General features: G+C 38.9%; 1 protein-coding gene across 1 annotated transcript in view; it reads right to left on the bottom strand.

The window, feature by feature from the left end:
- Positions 1–457: 457 nt before the first annotated feature.
- The window catches only part of myo18ab (myosin XVIIIA b), a 103,394-nt gene continuing 80,616 nt past the window's right edge, over positions 458–23,235 (bottom strand). The window contains exons 30-44 of the mRNA XM_016282172.1: positions 21,887–22,010; positions 21,551–21,751; positions 20,944–21,054; positions 19,749–19,853; positions 18,723–18,869; positions 18,511–18,624; positions 16,419–16,535; positions 14,921–15,004; positions 13,049–13,186; positions 11,964–12,149; positions 10,502–10,641; positions 9,802–9,846; positions 4,662–4,784; positions 1,957–3,433; positions 458–534 (exon numbers count right to left, since the gene is read on the bottom strand). Of these exons, the coding sequence (XP_016137658.1) occupies positions 1,969–3,433; positions 4,662–4,784; positions 9,802–9,846; positions 10,502–10,641; positions 11,964–12,149; positions 13,049–13,186; positions 14,921–15,004; positions 16,419–16,535; positions 18,511–18,624; positions 18,723–18,869; positions 19,749–19,853; positions 20,944–21,054; positions 21,551–21,751; positions 21,887–22,010 (3,100 nt within the window). The 3' untranslated portion in view covers positions 458–534; positions 1,957–1,968. The remainder of the gene's footprint in view (positions 535–1,956; positions 3,434–4,661; positions 4,785–9,801; positions 9,847–10,501; positions 10,642–11,963; positions 12,150–13,048; positions 13,187–14,920; positions 15,005–16,418; positions 16,536–18,510; positions 18,625–18,722; positions 18,870–19,748; positions 19,854–20,943; positions 21,055–21,550; positions 21,752–21,886; positions 22,011–23,235) is intronic.

Below are 23,235 nucleotides of genomic sequence, written 5' to 3'. Positions count from 1 at the left end.
TGCCCCAAGCAATATCAATTACTGAATCTGACCGGAGTAAGAATGCAAGCACAGCATTTGGTAAAGTCCCTGCTTATTTAGAAAGGAAGAGGAAAAACGTCAGAAGTAAAAGCACACAAAGAGGAAAGAGTCAACAGTGCTGTGATTCATGATGCTGTACAAACCTTTTAAAGCTCTAAACACAAAGCACATGTGAAATAATAATACTAATAACAAGTCAAAAGAAATGAAGGGTATATCTTTGTCAAAGTGCATCCTTATCATGCTCCACTCTCGCTGAAATCCTCTCATCTGGATCAGATTTCAAGGAAGACACTGATATAAACTCAAAAGTCCTTTCTGAGGATGTGAGTGCATGTGAATGTGTCCGTGGGGGGCGGCTATGCAGTGGTCTCGCCATCGCTGTCATTCAGGTAGCTGCTGTGTTTGTAGCGGGAGCGGTAGGTGCTTCGGCCCACGCTCCCTTCCTCTTTTTCTTCTTCCTCTTCCTCGTCAGATCTGTCATGGCAGAAGCGTCTGCGACCTGAGGGTGGGCTGGAGGGGAGAGACAGAGAAGCTTTGATTAGGATCAGCATGTGGAAAGAGAGACCAAAGAGGATAATCTCTGAAGCAATCAAAACTCAGAATGTGGGGTAACAATATTTAAAAAGGCCCTACAATTCAGTATCATCTTTGGTGACGCATTAGAGGTGCAGAATGAGTCACACAAATCACATGCAAATCACACCGAGTTTAGTGCTCTGAAACATCACCTTATTGGATAATTGATAGTGAAGTTGTACAAGCAAACAGCAAAAAATACCAAAACTTATGATTGTAATGGTAAGTTAATTATTTTGTGTGTGTTATGGCTGATAACAGATAAATACCTGATTTTAAAAATTATTACTATTTTGTCTAAATAGATTAAAAATTGAACTTAAACTAAAATCAATAATTTCACAGTAAATGCCACAAGTGAATTCAAGCATCACAGCATTACAATGTACAAAAATAATTTTGTGATTTGCTAAAGATTAAATTTAACAGTGGTAAATTTAATTATTAAATATGTAACTTTATTATTAATGAAATTATTAGTGTTTTCGAAGATTAACTTTAAAAGTAACAATAAGGGAAGTGAGCATGAACAATTAAATATCCAAAATAATAACTAATAACTATTATCAACTGATAACTGAAATAGTAGTGATATATTATGCACCCTAGTTTTGAAGTAGGTGCCATCATCACGGCCAAGCCGGTCGCTGTCTGTCTACCCACAGTCAAGCCAGTATAGAGTTGAATACAAATAAAATGATGTATATTAAAAATCTTCTGCTATAAAAATCTATGGTCCATTTTAAACAACTTCTAATATTCTTGATGTCTACTCATTATCTTATCAGTGAATTAACATATAAATGAACTGTGCCCTCTAATTATACAAAAGCGAACAGACCGATGTAGAGAAAGCATGTAACTTTTCGTGTCACTGAGTCTTATCTTCCCTTTGTCATAATTGCTGGCAAGCAGTCCTAATCGATTTTCTGTTTAATCATGTCCAAGACCAGAGAAAGAATTTCAAACTAACTTGTTACAACAGTGTTATTTTGTGGTACTACATCACAAAGTCTTTTCAGTTAATGATATTTGAACAGAGGTTCTCAACCAGGAGGCTTAATTCAAATGGTAAAAAGATTTATAACATTAAACTGACATATTTTGAAGTGCCAGAGCTACATATCAGCTTAGACAGGAGGGCCTTCAAGTCAAAAAGGTTGAGAACTACTGATATAGAACTCCAAAAATGACTGGGGGAAAAAATGTGCGTAATGACACAGTCTAAAGAAAAACTGTAAGTAGAGAGTAAAGTTATGGTAAAATGCAATGAATGATATCAGACGGTACTGAGGTACTTGAGTATTAGTTTAACACCATGCTTGTTGCATTCCTTCACTCCACACCAGGTATCACCTACTGCCATCTTTAGTCACTGTCAGGCCTGTACAGGTACTTCATCACAAGATTGTCCACTTTCTTCTTCCTCTTCTTCTCCTCTTTCTTGGACAGTGGAGGAGGTCCTTCAGAGGGGCCTTCAGGCTCCAGCTCTCCCTCAGAGCCTGAGGCCTGCCTGCCAGGGGCTTTCTTGATACTGCTGGAGCTTCTGTAAGAAATAGTGGACGCTCCTGAACTGGAGTCCGACTCTGTGCTAGACTCAGACGCCGAGGATGAGGAGGAAGACGAAGACTCTTTCTTGGACTTCTTCTTGGACTTCTTGCTCTTCTTCTTGGAGCTCTTCTTCTTGCGGTCATCATCAGAGCTGTCTGATTCCGAGCTGTGGCTTCTCTTCTTCTTCTTCTTGCTCTTGCCCTTCTTGCTGCGGCTGCTGCGTGTGCTAAGGCTACTGCTGGAACACATAAAGTCCACGGCTGAAGCAGAACGGCGCAAGCTGGAGGAACGGCCACTGTCTCTGCCAGTCCTGGAACTGCTGGCACTCTTCCGGTCATGCTCCTCCTCACCCGGTTTATCTTTCTCCGCTTCAGAGTCTTCCAAGCTGGTGCGCTTGAACTTGATAGGTTTGAAGCTTAACACTTCATTAATGGCGGCCTCCAGGTCAGGGTCCAGGTAGTTGCGGTGACTGACCGGCTTGACGTCCGAGATGTCAGGCGGGCTGGAGTCAGTAGTCCGGGCTTGTGGAGGCATGGAGAAGCTTCGGCCGGAAGTTGAGTGAGGGCTGTAAGCGCTGGAGCGTGCCTCGCTGAATGCTATGCTTTGGGCATCATCATCCACGTCAAATTCACTGAGGCGACAGCTGCGAGACAGCGACATGCGGGAGTCGGCGCGACTCACACTGCCTGGGCTGCGGTGGCTCAGGCTGGGGCTGATGGCTGAACCGTATTCACTCTGGCGGTCGTCAAGACGAGGCATGCTCCGACGCCGGCTTACTGAACTCATGCGACTCGCGCTGGAAATAGCATCATCATCTATATCCATCGCAGTACGGTGGGTGGAAACCCGGCCCGGGGCTACAGAGGACACAACGGACTCCTTATCGAACTCCGACCAGCGGCTGTCCATACCCTTCCTTGCCCGACTGGCCGCTTCCGAGTAGGCCTGAGAGATGACAGAACCCCGATCGTCAAGATCATCTCCTGCCTTCTTCCAGGAGTTGACAGAATAGGAGTCATCCTCAGCTTCCTGCTTGACTTTGTACTTGCGGAAGGAGGAGAGCTCCTGGGAATCAGATTGTTCTTTGAGGGTGTTGAGGAGCGAACTCTCGTCTCCCTTACCTCCAATGGAGTCCTTCATGTTGGAGCGTTTCCTGTAGCTGAGGGAACTCATGACAGACACAGGCCTGCTGGATTCTAACTCTTTACCTTTGCCACTGTCTTTCCATTCTTTACCCTCTTCCCACTCTTTTCCCTCCTTTCCGTCAACATTTACAGCAAATCTAGATGAAGGAGGGGCAGACAAGGTGTGCACAGAGTAGAAACACAAACAGAGAGAGGGAGGAGAGGATAGAGATGGAAATATGAGAATGAGAAAATACATGAATAAAAACTTAAAAGGTGACTGACACCCAAAGAGAGAAATAACAGTAGAGGTTTATCCAAGCAGACAGTGCAGAATATAAATGAAAGTTTGATGTGACAGCATGGAATAGAAGGCACTTAAGGAAGACTTGAGCTTCTGTGATTCAAAATCAATAGTTAATCTATAAACTCAGGTTATCTACATATAAATATGGACATAAAGATCCTTTTAGGCAGAAATCTTACAGGTAATTGCATAAAAACGGGTACTGAAAAAGACTCTAACTTCTTTACGGGATGATTTATGCTACTGGCGCTTCTGAATCAGCTACTGTTTTGTTATTAGTTTAAGTATTTGCTATTGACTGTTCAAAAAGAAAGATGAAAGATGAAGCTCGCGATTATGGTAAGGGCCATTACATTTCCGACGAGTGCTTGCGGTGTTCGGCCAATCACAATGCACTGGGTCAGCTGGCCAATCAGAGCAGACTGCGCTTGTCGGAAGGAGGGACTTTGTAGAAAACGAAGCGTTTGAGAGAGGCGGGGCATAGAGGACCTACAATAATGTACAGTATTTGAAAAATAATGTGTTTTTTGAACATTAAAGCATGTCAACATATTCTGTTACACCAAATACACAAAATAATGATCTTTAAAAAAGCATCATATGACCCCTTTAATAAAAAAAATTTACAGACTGTAATCTGAAGCCAACTTCCCATAAGACTGCACCTCACAGATATGATTAAAATGATCAAAATGATTGCCTCAAAAGTTCTCAAGGTTTTAAAAAGGAGCAAGAACCTCAAGAGTCAAACTTAAATCTTCTGGTAAAAAGAAAAAACAGGAAAAATCGAAAGTGTCCGCCGGTGGGAAGACCTATTCATCTTCAGCAGAAAGGCACAGGTAGGCATGCCAACTGGCCAATGGGCATATCCATTAATCTACATGTGAAGCCGTTCCCTTTTAACAAGCCTCTGTTATCAAACTGCTGACAATGGGGAGAATAATCTAGACAATACCAACAGAAAAATCCCTTAGCGCTTGCTAATTAGCTTTTCCAAACACCTTTTTCTTGCTTGCTGCATTGGGTTCGGGTTAAACCATTCTGTGGGGTAACGGGGGAAATGACGTTGCAGGACTGACCTTGAGCTCTTCAGACTACCATCATCTGACATGTTCTTGGCAGAGCCCTTGTTTTTGGACAGCCATGATTTCACCCCGTCAACGCGGTCCTCCACCTCAGAATCGGTATCAGAGGCGCCCTCGCTGTGCAGGAGGAAGAGAGGGAATGTCAGCAAAATGAACAAGCAGAATCTGTACATAAATACTGTTAGTAGGAGGAACACAGGGATTTATGGTGGAGGCACAACAGTATGGATACATGCGCACAATCTCTAGAAACCTGGAAAAGGCCTCTGTGTTAGTAAGTCAGACTCATTGTCCAACAACAGTATCCTACAGCTTGCTGGCTTTGTTTAATGTGTGAAGCATCCAAAAAGGATGAGGTCAGTACAACTCCAAGCCAAACCAGAAGAAAGGACAGCATTGAAAAGAGAAAAACCATTCAGACTGTAGCTTAGCAGACAATAGCTCTGTTCCAAAATCTAGCTGGCTGCCGGCGGAGGCAGCATTTTAAAGGCCGGGACACACCAACAGCGAGCGACGGCTGGGCTAGTTTGTTTGGTGTGTTCCACTCGTCAGCTCTCGTCGGGCTCACGTCGGCGGCAGTTTGCCCGATTGAACATGTTTGGGACGTCGGCACGAGTGAGAGCTCTGTTTGGATGTTCAGTTTAGCGAACGAGTCAGTGCCTGAGAATTAAAGTGAGTAAAGCACGTAAATGAAGGCGGTACAGACAGAAGGCTGTTTAAATGTTACGTGATCTTTACCAATCATTCTAATGCGCGAATGTTTTCACAACAACATGAGCCACTTAAAATGATTAAAGTTATCAACGTTACTGATATTCAAAATGGTAAACAAGTGCTGCTTTTTTTACGTTTCGTATATCTGCATTTATTTCGGAAATTTTTTTATTTATTTTTTTTCCTTTTGAATGATGAATATATACTATTGATAGCTGCTGATATAGACAGTTAATTCCTCTCACACATGCACAGAATGCACGTGCTAGTTTGCCGTCCGCTGTAGTCTGTGCGGTGTGTTAGAGCGCAACTTTTTGGTCCGACGCTGCCGACATGAGGCGACAACACCATCGGCGTTTGTCGCCGCTAGTTCTTTGAAGTCGGCTTGGTGTGTCCCAGCCTTAAGGGATCATTAACATGCTCCTGATTTGAGGTGTACCTATGTAGGCAGTAAGCAGCTAGCTAGCCACTGAAACAGCTGAAAAGCTTAATTTATTATAAAAATACTGTGATGTATAGTTGAAGTGTATAATTGTAATGCACTTTGGTCTACTCTAAGTTGTTTTAAACTGTGCTTTAGAAATAAATTTGATATTGACATTGAATAAAAACTGAACTAGGAATTACAGGTAGTGCAAAGCTTGTGAAAGATCCTCCTTTATAAAAAGAAGGCCTTCAGGCTAATTAGCCTTGGACTACCATGTTAAAGGATGGTATGAAGGAACGGGCCATTTTGGGACTGCAATTAACTTGACTCACCATGCTAGCAATACCATGCATCTCTGGATACAAATGGGTTTTGTGTGGAAGTGTTGCGCTGTCAATAAGAACGAGTAAACACGGGCTGAATGTCCCTGGGAGCAGATGCATTAACACCTTGCATGGAAAGCAGCGCTGGGAATCCCAGTCCTGTTTGCTCATTTCTCTGGACCAGATAAAACCATTGGATTTATGTTTGGCTCCAAGTCAATGCTTCCCTGCCTCTTTAGATTAATCTTATCCTTCACTTATCGCATAGCACACCGTATTGAATAACTATGAATCGCCCTTCAAGGACCTGGAGTGCTAAAACGTCTCCATATATGCACAAACAGGAGACCTTTAAAGAATATACTATGATGGCAAATTACATACTGGGCCTTTTTTTCACAATTTTGTTTTTATTTAAATTTTAATAATTATTGTTATTGTCCTCCAGCACCGTAGGAGTCAAATATCTCCCAATGAAATTATACTACATAGAGTAGCTCATTATCTGAGGCGTAGAGAGAAGGTTAACTCTGAAGCAGCAGCTGCTTTTCTCTGACATTAGGGTTCCAGTCTGCTTAGCTCTCCGTTTGTGGTATTATGCATATGAGAATATTATATATGCATGGACCCACGAGATAGCACAGATGTCACTAAACACTAACTGTACGCTCACAGTCAGGGTGCTGGAGAGGGTCTAAATGAGAAGATCTGATACACTCAAGCGAATACACTCAGGACAAAAGAATTTGTTGTCAAATGAGCACTCCGCCGATACGGGCAGGCAACTTACGAGTGCCAGAGTGTGTATTTCTTCAAGAGCCCTTTTGGCTCTTGTGTAAGCCCTAGTGCCCTGGAGGTAAACGGAGTTGAGAATGTTGTGTGAATAAGCCTTGAGCTCTGCTAGCCGGCCCATCGCTAAACAGTGGGACAGCAGGGTCTTTGTAATGAAGCGCTAATGCAAAATGTCACACACAATTTATGTCCTTGACCATATACCATTAGTTAAGCTGCACCTAAGCCCAGGGGAACAAACAAACAACACAGTGAGAGAGGAGAGACATTAATTGTCTGTGACAACGTGCCTCCATTGGTTGTACATCTCTGTTACAAGCTATTACATTTATCATTAGCACCTACAGAATTCTCTCAACCCCTCTATTTTCCTTCCCAGTCTCTGTCTCTCTACTCTGTTTTCTCTCTCTATCCCCGCTCGCTCTTCAGCCCTGACCCTTAAACGGGGAGAATGTGGACTTTTATATTCTGCAACAGTTTGTTGGCTTTGTCTCTTGACTATTTCTTTACCAATTGTATATGAACTTAAAACATGTCAAACATCTGTCTAAAATCGGTCTAAAAATTAAATAACTGAGAGGAAAAAAGGAATAGTTCCTAAAAATTAATGAATGTTATGGTTATTATTTATTCGCATATCATTCCAAACCAACATGACTATATTCTGTGAAATTAAAATAGTTACATTTTTCACAACCACACTCTTCAATACAATGAAAATGAATAGGAACGGGGGCTGTTAAGCTGCAAAATGACCAAAAAAAAAGAAAAAAATTGTCATAAGTTATAAAAATACAACCTGGGTACAATATTCAACATTCTAAATCTTTTGAAATCATGATAGCTTTGTTTGATGAATAGACAACATAGGCTACTACTATTTTAGTATACTTTTATGATGCTTTTGTGTAATTTTTGAACATACTAATGCAAAATTTGCAATACTTGAATATATGTAACTGCAATTCATTTCATTAATAAATCACTTAATGATTACATTTTTAAATCGACTGAGAGCTGCACTTGAATATATATATTAACAAATGATGTGAATAACATTTCCCTTCATGTCAAACGCCTTTTTACATGCATGTCTGAACTGTATCTAAGCCAGGATTATTATCCTGTTAACTAAAACTATTAAAAACATTTTTGTTAATTGAAATATAGCTGAAATAAAATATAAATATTAGATGAAAAAGTTAAACTAAACGGAAATTTGAAATGTAACTGAAATAAGTTTCAGTTGAAAAAAAAACGAACTAAAACTGAAATAAAAATAATTTAAGCTAAATATTAAAAAAAAAAGACAAAAGCATATATATATATATACATACACACACACACATCTGCTTTTGTCATTTTTTTTTTTTTTATATTTAGGTTAAATTATTTTTATTTCAGTTTTAATTTGAAAACAATATACATATATATATATATATATATAGTTTGAATGTTTTATGATCTGTTTATGTTCAGTGGCATTTACAGCTCAACTTTCCAGTCAATGATTAACCAGAAAATCTTCATAAATATTTCAAATCATTCACGATATACTGTAAACAACATTTTTTTTAAATTATGTCTCAGCGTAGAATATAGGCTCAAGAACGGGGTCGTGGAACAACGCTCCTAATTATAGCACATTTCAAAATATCTGTTCTCCTCATTTGTCATTCATTATGCCCTGTCTATTCTCTCATATGCGCTGGGAAAGTCAGAATAATCAGTTCTCTACTACTGTTCTGCACTAAGGTTTGTATTTAGCGAACAAACCTCTTGTAGCCAGTCTCATTTACAATAATGCAACATGAACTCCCCAATTAAATGATCAGGCCAGAAGGGTCAACATCCCTGCATGAACTCAAACAAACATTTCTGGAATGGCACATCCATCTAAACCTGATCAGTAATGCACAGACTGGCCATTAGCTTTTAATACTTTCTCACATGATGTAATAAGTGGTGCTCAGAGCTTAAGGGTTTTTAAAACTGGAAAACGCTCTAAGTGGCAAACAGTGCAGACCAAGGACTACTAACAGGGGAATTAAATGGCTCGATACCAAGAGCTGGTACTTTGTTGTAGGCCGTTGCCAGATGAGTTGGGGGGCTTTTTGTAGGACATTTGAGGGTTATTCATTATTTAGCCCTCATGATTGAAAGATTGATGAGGAACACGCCTTCCTTTCCTGCCTTAAGAGGCTGCTAAGTCCCAAGAACAGAAGTGTGAATAATTCAAAGGAGTGTAAATAACAAAGAGGAGAGAGAGAGAGAGAGAGAGAGAGAGAGAGAGAGAGAGAGAGAGAGGTAAAGGAAGGCCAAGAAGGAGGGAGGGCAGAGCAAGCCCTCGCAGATGTTTGTACAAGGCACTGCAGCGTCCAACAAGTCTGCATGTGGACCCTTCTGGCTCTTGAGTTAGACAGCCAGGGGACAGACCATGGTCTGGACCCTGCGGACATGTATCTACACCCGGCCTGCACTCAGAATTGTTCTTACCCGTTACTGGAAGCCAGTCCCACTGGTGAAGCATGAGGTATCCAAAAGTTCAACATTACAAAGCAGGGGTTCAGGGTAAGGGAATCGCCTCTGGGGAGGGTAACCATGCTTGGCTTGGAAAAAGCATGCAGTTTGTAGTATGCATACATTATGTATGAGGCATTGTGCATAAAAAGGAGAAAACCATGTTTGTGATGTTAGTTGTCAAGCCTGGAAGTGTGATGCAGTATCAACATGATGCTCTATTTTTTCCCGTCAGTTGAAGATTCCATATTCTGTATTTCATTTCTCAAAAATGATTGCATGTATACTGCATCATCTTCCTTTGAAGGCAAAGGAGAATCAAAATATGTTAACATAAGTTCAAACTTTAACTCCTCACATCTTGTTCTTTCGTTTCTGATACTTAGTCACCATGTCTTGTAAACTGGAGGTGGGAGGGGAATGAGACACAAACACAAAAAAACAAGAAGCAGAAATAAGTGAGTTTCAAATGGAAAAGAAAAGAACAATGGCTGCAAGAAAAATAAAAACAATAAGTCATGGTCTTAAAAACACAGCTTGTGATTGAATATTTATAATGTCTGGTTTTTAGCGATACATATTGCTCAAGATGTTTACCCAGAATTGTTGCATTTTTCTGACTTTTGCTCTGCGTAACCCTTACGAAGTGCAAGGGGGGGCACTATTTACTGTTATTTGGATAACTGGAATTCTTCTACGGACATAAACGAGCAAATAAACTCAGCTCTGCGCAGTAAGGTGCAGGTCACTGAGAGAAGCAGAGCGGCACGGAATGAGGCTGAACGGAGATTACTTCCTCTGATTGATGAGGCCATGTACATAAAAAAGGAGCTCCAAATTATGTGCGGCAGTTTTCAATGCATAAATATTTAAGAGAGTGTGAATAAGAGATGACTGAGACTGAGACTAGCTCGCTGATTGCCATCTCCAAAAGCTCAGTGAATAGTGCATTCATCCAGATACGGTCTTCTCTCTCTTCTTTTACCCACTTAAAACACACGGAGAAGCTCTCTTAAGGTATACATTAAATAAAGAGTCCTCAAAGTAGCAAGTGTTACCTGTTGATGAGATCCTCATTGTCATCACTCTCCATCTCATCCTCAATAGCAGCCTGGAGGTCTCCGATCCTCTTGAAGGCCAGCTTGAGATCTGCCTGGAGACTCTGGTTGGCTGCTTCCAAACTCTCAATATCCATTTCCTAAAGAGACAGGGATACACTTCAGTCTAACTAAGGAGGCACGTGTTTTTGCATTTAGATTACCTTTGCTACGGTCATGTAACATTCACTTATAGGTAATACTGAAAAACAGTAATAATTTAAGAATGCTTTTAAATGTAATATTTTACGAATCTTAAAATGAATATTATATTATTTTTCTCACTGTACATGAGTGTTGTTACTGTTAATGAAAATTTCAAATACCAAAAAGCTGAAAAATATTAAATAAATATTACATAAATATTAGATAAAAAATGCAAAGCTCAAAAATTTGAAATGAAACTAAATGAAGTAAAATAAGTTTAATAAATAAAATTACTAATACTAACACTGAAATAAAACTAAAACTAAATAGAAATATTAAAACATTTAACTTTATATTATTTGAAACAATGTTTCTATTGTTTTATGTTTTAGACAAAATGTAATAGAAATTATAATTTGGATTAGCCATTTATTGGTTATTGGCCAAAACCTGAAAATTTGTATATACAGTATATTAGTAACTGACTCTTCTTTAAAGATTTAGTTCAGATAATAAATTCAGTTGTGAAAAAAACAGAACACGTCTCTCAAAATGTAATAATTTGTGCATTTGTTCCATTATTTTCTATATCTGAATTGATTAAATAAAATTCTGGATTCAACAGCCATTGTGGCCATTGGCAAAAAAGTTGATCTGTGAGGTTAGGCACTAATGTCTCACTGTTCCTATTCATCCCAAAGGGGTTCAGGTCTGGACTTAATGAAGGCCAATCGATTTCTTTCTCACCACCAGACTTAGTAAATCATTTCTTTATTGACCTCATATCATGCTGGAAGAAAGAAGAGCTCTCTTCAAACTTTTACCAAAATGTTGCACACCATTTTTTTAGGATGTCACTGTATGCTATAATTTTATGATCTGTCTGGAATTAAGAGGTTTGATCAAACTTGATAACTAGAGGGTCCATATTCGGTGTATGTAACATTTCTGCTTTCATCACATGCTTGGGGATAATTCACTCATTTATTCCCCTCATGTAATTCCAAACCCGTATGCCTTTCTTCATGGAATATAAAAGAACATACTCAGAGAAAAGTCTCAGTGTTTTTTTACCATACAATGGAATTCAACAGGCTTTAATGTTCCTAACATTCCTCAAAATATATTTTTTTATGCTCTGCAGAAGAAAGAAGTCAAACCGGTTTGGAATGACATGAGGGTAAGTAAATGATGACAGAACTTAAATTTTTGGGTGCACTATGCCTTCAAGACACTTCAGAATGAGAACGTCAGTGAAGCAGAACAGGCTTCTCACCAGCTCGTGTTTCTTGCGGCTGGCTTCCGCTTCCTTCTTGGCCAGCTCGGCCATCTCCTCCTTGATGTCTCGGATCTGCCTCAGGAGACGCTTGTTCTGCTCTTTCTCCCGGTTCTCGCTGGCACTGCGTTGGTCTCGTTCCTCAGTCAACTTCTCGAGATTCTCTTTCAGCCTCGCTACAAGACTCTGAAGAAGACACAATCACTTATTTAACACATATGCAGCATAACGTGCACCATCGCTTAAGTGTTTCTGGACCCACTGCAAGTCTAGCACTGAAATATGCAAGATTGTCAAGCTATCCATATGGTATGAAACTCCAAATAACTTCCAAAGCAACTTTTCTGTGATTTTTCACACCAAAGGTGGGCTGTGCTGGCATCGAAACACAGAAATATCTGCAGATTAGGAAAACAGACATTCTTTACAGCTTCGGATGGGCATGGTTTAAACAAACTGCCTTTAGAGATAACACTGCCCAAGCCTGAACTGAGCTATACGTCCAACAAATCAGTAATAACAGCGCTTTTAAATCGCTTCTGTTGACAGATTTTGCTGTGGGCGCAGTAGACGTTTGTAATTTGTACAGAGTGCCAATTGTAATTCTGCAGGTGAGCAGGAGCACCCAACAGAGATGAACGATGAAGAGGACTGGCTGTTGGAAAATGTCACTTAAGGAGCAAAAAACCCATTAAATCAAACAAAACAAAACGCTGAAATAATGTGCATCAGTGGAAACACATTAATTACACTAGTTGCAATGCAAAAACAGATGACACGCTGCCTCCAGCAACATAAAATATCAGACATGAAATGAAATGTGCATTTCCTCTCTAAAAGGGGACTGACACTGTTGATTTGAAAAACACAGAGGGGGGATGGAAATAATCCACATTTTGTATTTTAAGACACTTTTAGTACAAGGGTTAAAGGTCTATAAAGCAGTGGGCCAATGGGGAAGGCTTGGTGAGTGTGTAGATTAATTTCTCCCTTATCTGACACTTCAATGACTGCGCACTGACCTTTTGACACTTCCAGCAGCCCCCTGCTCAGCCCACATAAGCACATGCATCGGGCCAACTCACCTCCAAGCGTTTGACCTGTGTCTTCTCAAACTCCATCTTGGTCTCCAGCTCACGGATCTTGGCCTCCTGCCGGCTGACCAGAGACTTGTCCACCATGGACTGCTCTTGGAACTCTAGCTGACTCTGCAGGGCTGTGAGCTGCCAAACACACACATACATAGTGAGAATTCACACAAATACACTAAGAAAGGACAGCAATCTGTATGTCATGGAAATACTGAGTATGACTATTAGAGACTCAAAGAGACAAAGACCTCACCACCACGGGGTGTCTTTAGAGAGGCCTACCTGGTTTATCAGCCTTTAAACCAGCTCTGCTGCTTTACATTGAGGGATAAGTCAAAGACAGTTCAGACCAGAATTAAGGTTCTGATACTTGCTCGATTACACAGGTATCAAATGCGTTATTCAAACCCCATTACTGTGCCATGTCGGCATATAGCAAGTCATTTCAAAGAGTAAAAATATTCTGTGCCAAGAATTACATTTTTTTGCTGAATACACTTGTGGCCAGATAGAGTTGTTGAGCAAATTACTCAACTTTGAGTTTTGTGAGGGGGAAACCAACTGTTCCCTACAGTATGGGACAATAAATTGGCAAGGAGAGAGCAGAGTCTGATGCTGAGAGGAGAAGATGGATTCTATAATTGAAGAGTCAAATGGTGAGAGGGCGGAGTCTGTCCCTATCATTGAAGAGTCAAATGGTGAGGGGGCGGAGACTGTCCCGATCATTGAAGAGTCAAATGGTGAGAGGGCGGAGACTGTCCCTATCATTGAAAAGTCAAATGGTGAAGGGGCGGAGTCGATCCATATCACCGAAGAGTCAAATGGTGAGGGGGCGGAGTCTGTCCCTATCATTGAAGAGTCAAATGGTGAGGGGGCGGAGTCTGTCCCTATAATTGAAAAGTCAAATGGTGAGGGGGCGGAGTCTGTCCCTATAATTGAAGTCAAATTATGAGGGGGCGGAGTCTGTTCATATCATTAGGCAAGGCAAGGCAAGGCACGTTTATTTGTATAGCACATTTCATACACAATGGTAATTCAAAGTGCTTTACATAAAAGAAAAGAAAAACAATAATCACAACAATAAAACAAGGAATTTAAAAACTTTGAAAGTTATTTAAAAAAAAATTATTTAAGAGGTTTAAAATGAATTTAAGAAAACGATTATACATAAAATACAGTGCAATCAGTTCGGACATCGCACAGTGCTCATTCAATAAATGCACAGCTAAACAGATGAGTTTTTAAAAATTAAAGATTCAAATAGTGAGGGGGTGGAGCCTTCTACCATTAAAGAATCAACACGTGTTTGACTTGATGCGGTGCTGCACAGACCGATCAGTGTATGACATCAAAGCACCGTGAGAATGATTCGAACACATATGGAGCTGTTTTTGCTCTCGCTGTATTTTGATTTCATATATCAATCTGTCTGCGCAGTGCTGCTTCAAGTCAAACACACCTAATTGGTTGAGAGTGTTGGAGTCTGATCCTATCATTAAAAAGACAAATGCTGAAAGGGGTGGAAACTGATCCTATCATTAAAAAGAATCAAATGCTGAAAAGGACAAATCCTGATTCTACATTAAAAAGTAAAATGCTGAGGGGGCGGAGTTTGATCATGTAATTAAAGATTCAAAACCTGAGGAAGTGGAGTCCGGTGCTATCATTAAAGAGTCAGTGGTTAAAAGGGGCAGAGTTTAATCCTATCATTAAAGAGTCAAATGACCTTAGCTAACCTTAGACAGAAATAAAACAAAACAGTAGCTGAATTCTAATTCAGTCCACTTAGGATGTACTCTGAGAATGCAAGTAACAGTGTTGACTTTGTGAATATGCATTTCTGTAAGGATGCCAATGTGAATTCACCTTCTCCTGGACGTCCTGTTTCTCCTTCATGGCCTCCTCCAGCTGGGCCTGCAGGTCACTGATCTGGGCCAGATTCTGTGTGGACTGCACAAGAACACACCACAGAGGGATCAGAGTCTTCTACACATCACAGGACAACCTGAACCTACAATTCCTTAATATTTATCCACTTGAAGAGATCTGAAAGTAATTGGTTATGCTATATACATGTTATCTTTAAGTGTGCACATTTTCTGTATGTATGAAATATTCAAATTACTGAAATAGAGCAGTTATTATGGTGAATTTTGCACCGTTTATAAAGGTGGACTTCATTTTCTTCATTTTACTCATGCATGCGGTCTATTATAACATTAAAAAACAGCATGTAGAGAACATACAAATGAAGTGGGCAATATGCACTATGATCATGTTATTTTGGTGATATATCTTACAGTACATTGCAAACCATTTAGCTACTGACAGACAAGCAATCTTATGGTCTGTAATGACATCTCCCATAAATTTGGCAGCAATAAATGGCATGTTAACAGAAGCATAAATTAAATGGATTGGAGAGAGATTTAACTACGAGACTGTCTGAATGCCTCAAGTACGATTGTGACTGTTTCAAAACCTGTGCAGTGTTCCCATAAATGAACCATAGAGCTGGTGAAGTAAGCCAAGGGGAATAGGGCTGTTCCATTGGAGAGGATCTGTTTACTTAGGGTCTGTGGAGATACATCACTCATCTCTACACATCGCTGCCATAGCAGCATGCTGTGTTTAAAACACTCTTAATGACAATTAACCCACGAGCTCAAATACACGACAATTGCTGCAGTGACGCCTTCGCACTGGCATGAGCAACCAATCAGAGAGAAATACAAAGTGCTCCATCTGCACACACTAAATGATGTTGTCGATTTGATTTGCATGATGGAAGCATGTTGCCGAGAAACAGCTATGAATCATACTGGAAAATGTAAAATATGCTGAAATCATGTAGCATGCAATATGCGCAGTGGTAAAAATATATATATAATCAAAAAGGACAACACAACTGTGAATAAAAATGCTTTTAAGGCCTGTTTCACACCGCTCTTGCTATGCAATAACACTTTGCTTGCTGTAACCTGTTAAATATGGGTTCCACAATAAGCACACACTGCTTTGTGAAACATGCCTCAAAATATAATTATATATATAATCCACAGATTCAAAATAAATCAGAATTATAATGATATATATTATTATATTATTATTATATATCATGGATATTCAATATCAATAAATCTGTTATTTTAAGAAGTTATACATAATAATTTTGATATGTTATAAATGTGAATGTTATTTTAAAAATACTGTATAATTTATTCAATAACATTTTGCTCATATTGAACTTTTATGATACAAAAAAAACAAAACATAAATGCACATACACATCTACTCTGTGTGCGATGATGACAGAGAGGCCCTGTATAGCGATCTGACAGGCATGAGTGCCGGAGAGATTTACCTGGGCAACGGCGGCTTTGTGTTTCTTCATGAGTTCGTTCATGTCCTCCTGATCCTCCTCCATGCGAGACTGCAGGTCATTCTTCTCCCTCTGCAAACGGCTCAGCTGCTCTTCAAGCTGCATGAAAATCAAACAAAAGCATAAGACAAACACAAATATGACTGTAAATTGAAAATAAAAAATGTCTGAGTAATGGAAAACAACCACTCTGACGGAGATGCTCAGCATTCTGGCATGTTAAATTACAAGTTCTAGTTGACATGGCATTCACAACCCATTTTACTGTCATATTACAACACACTTCCGGGGATAATTGGTTTAAAAAAATATGTAGGACAGATCTTGAATTTATGCATCAGGAACTTTTGATACAGACAGCAGCAAATAGACAATGGACTTAACACAGTCAGACTCAAACCTCTGCAGGTCAGGAACACACGCAGCTAACCACTCTGACTTCAGCTCTCATTTATATTTTCAAACTGAAAGCCCAGCTCCTTTTAATTCCTTAAAGAGATAATTTTCCAGTCACCCCGTCACTAAACAGTAGGTGCTTGCATTGTATAAATCCCTGAGAACACAGCACCTTCTGCCAATTAGAGATGAACACTTCACTGCCTGCTCTGTCAGACAGTATCTGAGGTCTAATTCCATTCAATAATAATTACCTCAACAATACAGCCAACTAATCTCTGAGGAGTAACTTTCAAATCTATTAGTAAAAGCAAAAAGTGTAGACACATTGCACATTACTTATGAATTAGTGAGCATAAAAGCAGGACATTACATTGTTTTGTAAAAACATCCTTGTGAAGGCAGCTTGCGTTTTCTTTCACTCATTCCCTCTCTTTCACAAATCAATACAAACTAATTGAATTGAAAGGGGTTATATTCTACACAATTTTTTTTTAGCAGTTTACTTGTTTCCCTGATATGCACCAAAATGTCACCATTTTCACCATCTCTGATCCAAAACAGACTCCTACTGTTTCTTTAAAGGGGTCATCCGATGCTCCATGCACTTTTACAAGTTGTTTGAACTAAAATGCGTGTTGGCAGTGTGTGTACACAACCACCCCATAAATTGATAAAAATCCAACCAGTGTTGTTGTTTTTTTAATCTACTAAAATTTTTACCCCTTCCTCAAATCGAGTCGATCTCCGATGAATCGCCTGCGATTTTGAATGTGACTGTGTAGCTTGTCAGTGAACTATGGCTCTGTGTAGTAAAAGCCGCTCCATCTGAAAGCACGTGCTGGAGATTTACTATTAATCACCAGAAGCGGCTTTATACTCGATACTGCCTATTTTCTGTACAGTTCCATTTCACACCTTTAAACTCTGTCTGGCAGGTGTATTGTATCAAACCTATGCTTCACCTTCAAATCCTCTAGTGGAAATCCATGAGCTCCCTTGGGGGAAGGGGTGACAGACAAACCTGAAGCTAATCAGACAGTGATCATGACCAGACCATTTATCACAGCCTTGCTAATCAATGCGACAATATTTAGAAAAGAGACCGGTTTAGCAAAACCCACAACAATGACTCTGCACCAAAACAATGCTTGAGCGTGGCTGCGGATGCGACTTTATAGAAATTAAAATGTTCACTGCACCCTTCTGTCAGAGTGTCTCTTGCTCCAGAGAGCTGAGCAAATATGACAGGCGGCGACGAGACAAAAAAAAAGAAAAAGAAAACAATATGGAGACAGCGTCAGGGGAACAGCATCTGCAGAATTTGGCTGCATCCGTCTCTCCTGATATCACGTCATAATACGCTACAGTGAGGACACAATTACACAATTCTCCACGCTGAAATAATACTGAATCAACGACAGAATTATTCAAGTGTAATGTGTTTCACACTGATACATCCTGTTCAAATTAGAGACGACATTGGAAATGTGCTATTATGGGCGGAAATCATTTCCCCGCGGTAAGTAATTTAAATGACATCCTGGCTCCCACCTATGGTTGATGAAGACAGGTGGTGTACTTTGTCTGTGTGTGTGAGATGATCTTGCTCTGCCTCTAACGTAAAAGAAGTAAAAACAATTCACTTTTGTTCTTTTTCAAAGACCGACAGACTTACCGCCTGCTTGGATTTAGATATGTCATCCATTTGGACATGGAGGTCCTCGATCTCCACTTCCATTGACTTTCGGGCTTTGACTGCAGCAGCACAAGTGAACTCTGACTCCTCGAGCTGTGAAGAGCACACACACATAAGTAAAATGTACGTTTCTGACCGGATGTCATATATGATGTGTTAACTACAGAGCCCAGGAGAGCTGAGAAACAAACCTGGTTCTTGAGCTGAGCGATCTCTCTCTTGCTGGGAGCGTTGTTCTTCAGGTGATCCAGCATGATCTGGGCATCAGCCAGCAAGGCCTTTGTGCGCTTAAGGTCTTTTCTCAGACGCTTTTCTGTCTCCACATCTCTGTGGCTCACCTGAAAACACCAAAGACATTTTACATACCGGTTATATATAAATATACTCTTTAAATCTTGTACACACTCAAGCAAAGACCTTTATTTACATGATTTGCTCAACTAGTGCTAAACCAGAAGTTCAGGGATGATTTGGATTTACCCCCAAAAAGTGTGAAATGAGTCATTAGCATTTTTGGTCTGTGATTTACAGAAAGATGTTACACTTTAAATGTATATACAGCACTGTTTAAAAAACTGGGGTTTGTAAGATTTTTTTTAATGGTTTTGAAAGAAGACTCTTATGCTCACCAGGGCTGCATTTATTTATTAAAAAATACAGTAAAAACAGGAAAAATTAAAAATATTATTACAATTTTTAAAATGTAATTTATTCCTGTGAGGGCAAAGCTGAATTTTCAGCACCCGTTACTCCAGTTTTCAGTGTCACATGAACCTTCACAGATCATCTAATCATCTAATATACATGTTTAATTGGATTATTTCTATTCTTATAAATATAAAGTTTTAAATAATTAAGTATTTTTCTGAAATAGTAAAGACATTTATAATGTTATAAAAGATTTCTGTCACTTTTGATCAATTTAATGCACCCTTGTTGAATAAAAGTATTTACTAAAAAAAAAAAAAAAACACACTGACCACAAACTTTTGAATGGCTAAAAGGAGTACACACATACATAACTAAAAGCTACAAATCATTTAATTTCAGGTCTGTAAACAAAGTGTCAAAAAAAAAAAATTAAAATAAAAAAATTAAATTAGAAAATTCACTTAAGTGTCATGCAATATTTCTTAACTACCATATTCTAAACCATATTTCAAACCTTGATATAGTACTGTAAATATAGTGTATATTATAGTAAGTAAGAAAAGTACCTGGTCTTGAGTGCTCATCAGCTTGGCTTCCAGGTCTCTCCTCTCACGCAAGACCTTCTGCTTCTCTTCATACTCCTCCTCCAGCTGCACCTCCATTTGCTTGAGCTGCTCACACACAAGCATAGTAACAGAACATCATGGAGGATTTTGTGAAGAAGGTTTGCCCTGAAGAGTCAATCCAGACATATAAACACATTCCCTAAAAGTGTCTTTAGATGCTTCTGAGCACCTTCAAGTGTCAATCAAGGGACTCGGTTGTGAGAAAGAAGGGTAATTATGGGATGCACTGTACTGGCAGCTTGATTGGTTAAGTGAAGAGGAGGGAAAGGTGAACTATACGTGAGAAAAATAAAATAGAAGCCCCATGAATTATACATCAAAACAAAACTCAATGAGTTCAGCTTATCTGCACCTCCGCGGCAAAGACACTCCACAAATGTGAAAGGCGCTATCTGCAACAAGAGCTGCGCTGAACAATGCTGAATGGACATTCTTATTCAATACATGGCCGAATACGTCTTGTTTATTTATGTTGTACAGGAGTTGAAACGAGCTCTGCATAAGAACTGAACATCAGCAATTAAAATGTTATAAACTGAACTCACCTGAACTTCTGAAACCAGTTGTAAAGTATTCTGAGCATGTTTAAGTGGTGTTAGCTGGTGACTTGAACATGTGTATGGGAGCTCTAAAGGGCTATTATTACATTTTTTTGTAATCATAATTTTGACATAACAAAAGATGTTTTTCCAAGGTATCGACTTATTTTTGCAGCGATCAGAATCAATTCAGAGCAACCTTTGATTCTTCATCTTGACAAAACTTGTTATTAAAATAAAATAATAACAATAATAAGGTTTTGGTTAATCCAGTAACGCATTATTTTACAGTGCAGTACAGGGCATGCAAAATTTCGGACATTTACTGGTGAACCACTGATGTCACCATACACATATATATATATATATATATATATATATATATATATATATATATATATATATATATATATATATATATATATATATATACACACAGTATATTTGTATATATTTTTTTCTATTAATAATTTCAGTCTTCGTTTTATATATATGTATGACATTATGAATATTTCATACAATGAAGCTAACTTGCCAAAGGTTGTAATAATTATTAGCAGTTATTGTTGTATAACAGCTAGTTGACTGTAACATACCTTCTTGCTGCAGGACTGTCTGATCTCCTCCACCTCGTCGTCTTTGCTCTCAATCTCTTTCGAATGCGTCTGTCTCAGTCTCTCCATCTCCATCTCCAGACGAAGCTTGGCCTGCAGGTCACAACATCAATAGCTCAGTGAATGCAAATCCACACCTTCTAAAAGCATGCATGCATTGGAATCCACTGGAACAGGAGCTACGTGCATAAAGATGCATACAAAATATCCCTGTCGCACAGGCCAATAAAACGCTTTGTAATTATTATTATAATGTATGCAGACTGTGAGTACGGACAGTTTCTTCATACTGACACATCAGCTGAATTTACATTAATTAGCATATTACGCATGGCAGATGAAAATTGCATGCGTGGAGAATGTGCATCATTCGAAGAAAAATACATTAAACATCAGGCAGCTCGATACAATGTATATATCCTTATTCTTATGACATGATGTCACGAGTGTTCTGTACGGCTGGTCGGAGTGTGGTGTGTTTGTGCTTAGGTTAACTTAGACAAACTTTGGAGACAAAATTGTTGCAAAAGTTAATGAAAATTAATAAAGTTAATTAATAAAATGTGATTGTGTGTGTTTGTTTGATTACCTGCTCCAGCATCTGAATGGTTCCAGCCTGCTCATCAAGTTCTTCTTCTTGATCTTTGACCTTTGCCTCAAGGTCACGAAGCTGCTTTTTAACCTTGGCCAATGACGCCTCGTCCTTTGACTCCTGTGAGTTGAGATCTTGAAGCTCAGCCTCCATTTGCTCGAGCTTTAGATTGACAGCACATATCTCCAGATCCTTATCCTGAGAGAGCAGAGAAAAACTCATTTAGCACAACTCGGTCTGGACTCAGCACACACAGACACGTGTACGTCACAGCCGGGAAAGTTCTGTGAGTGAGTTTCAACAAAGGAGGATGATATAAGAGAGGTTGCTGACCTCCAGTTGTTGTCTAAGGCTGAACACTTCCCCGGTCAGCATGTCTTTCTCTCTGCTCAGTTTCTCTCGCAGACTCTTCTCTCTCTGCACCTCCTCCTGAGCCTGAGTCTGCTCCGAGTCAAACCTGCAGACATCGTATGCACACAAAAAAACACACCATCAACAAGCTTAATCTCAAAAAGACGCTTTCCAGAGGCTTTGCTCTCTCTGTTCCTGTGGTGGAACGAGCTGTCATCGTGCACCTGATCTTCTGAGAGCATCACAAATCATTCCACAAGCACTAAACATCAACCATGATAGCGCTTCATAATAATACTAGCCTAAATATATAAAAATTAATTAAAATAAAAGTCACTGGGAAGTTAAATTGACGTTCACCCCAAAAAATAAACTTGTCATCCTTTACTTACTCATGTAATTTCAAACCTGAATGACATACTTTCTTCTGTGGAACAAAATGAAGATTTTTGAGAAAACATTGGTAAGTAAACAGTTTCGGTTACCACTTATTTCCACTCTACGGTCAAAACACACCAAGATATTATTCAAAATTCCTTCTTTAATGTTTCACCGAAGAAAGTAAGTCACACAGTTTTAGAATTTAAATTTTTGGGTGAACTATCCCTTTATAATCAGCCAAGCTGACAATTACACATTTTTGAGACAATATCAATGGATAATTTGTTTTAACTGTATTAATTTCTTTCTTTTTTTTCAGGGAATGAAGCAAATATTATTTAACAAAGAGATAAAACCCCACTTTGAAATGAAATTTAATTGAAAAATTTTTTTAAATGTTATTTTAGAAAGTTTTGTTAAGTATGACAGTTTTTGTCCACGACGGTATCGTTTATCTATTTCCGCCAGTAAACATAATTCATTTCATACAATTTGCTGTCATTAAATTGTATTATGTGTATATTATGATGACTACCATCTGCTTCCCTGCTCTTTAGATATCAATATTTGTCATTGAAAAACCTATATTAGTTGACCACTAGTCATAATATATACAATAACTAAAGCAAATTTCTAATTCTTCAATCACTAATCAAAGCACAAGTTTAATGTATCTGAAATATATATAAAAAAAACATTTAGTAACACTTTAGTATAGGGACCAATGCTCACTATTAACTAGATGCTTAATAACATGCATATTATTAAAATATTGGCTGTTTATTAGTACATATAAAGCACATATTCTGCATGACCACATTCTAAATACCTAATCCTAAACTTAACAACTACCTTACTAACTATTAATAAGCAGAAAATTAGGAGTTTCTTGAGGCAAAAGTCGTAGTTAATGCGAGAATTGGACCTTAAAATATGATCAAAAAGTTTTA

The sequence above is a fragment of the Sinocyclocheilus grahami genome, unplaced genomic scaffold, assembly GCF_001515645.1.
Source record: "Sinocyclocheilus grahami isolate Dianchi unplaced genomic scaffold, SAMN03320097.WGS_v1.1 scaffold155.1, whole genome shotgun sequence".
In the NCBI taxonomy this organism is placed as follows: domain Eukaryota; kingdom Metazoa; phylum Chordata; class Actinopteri; order Cypriniformes; family Cyprinidae; genus Sinocyclocheilus; species Sinocyclocheilus grahami.
This window is presented reverse-complemented; position numbering and strand designations above follow the sequence as displayed.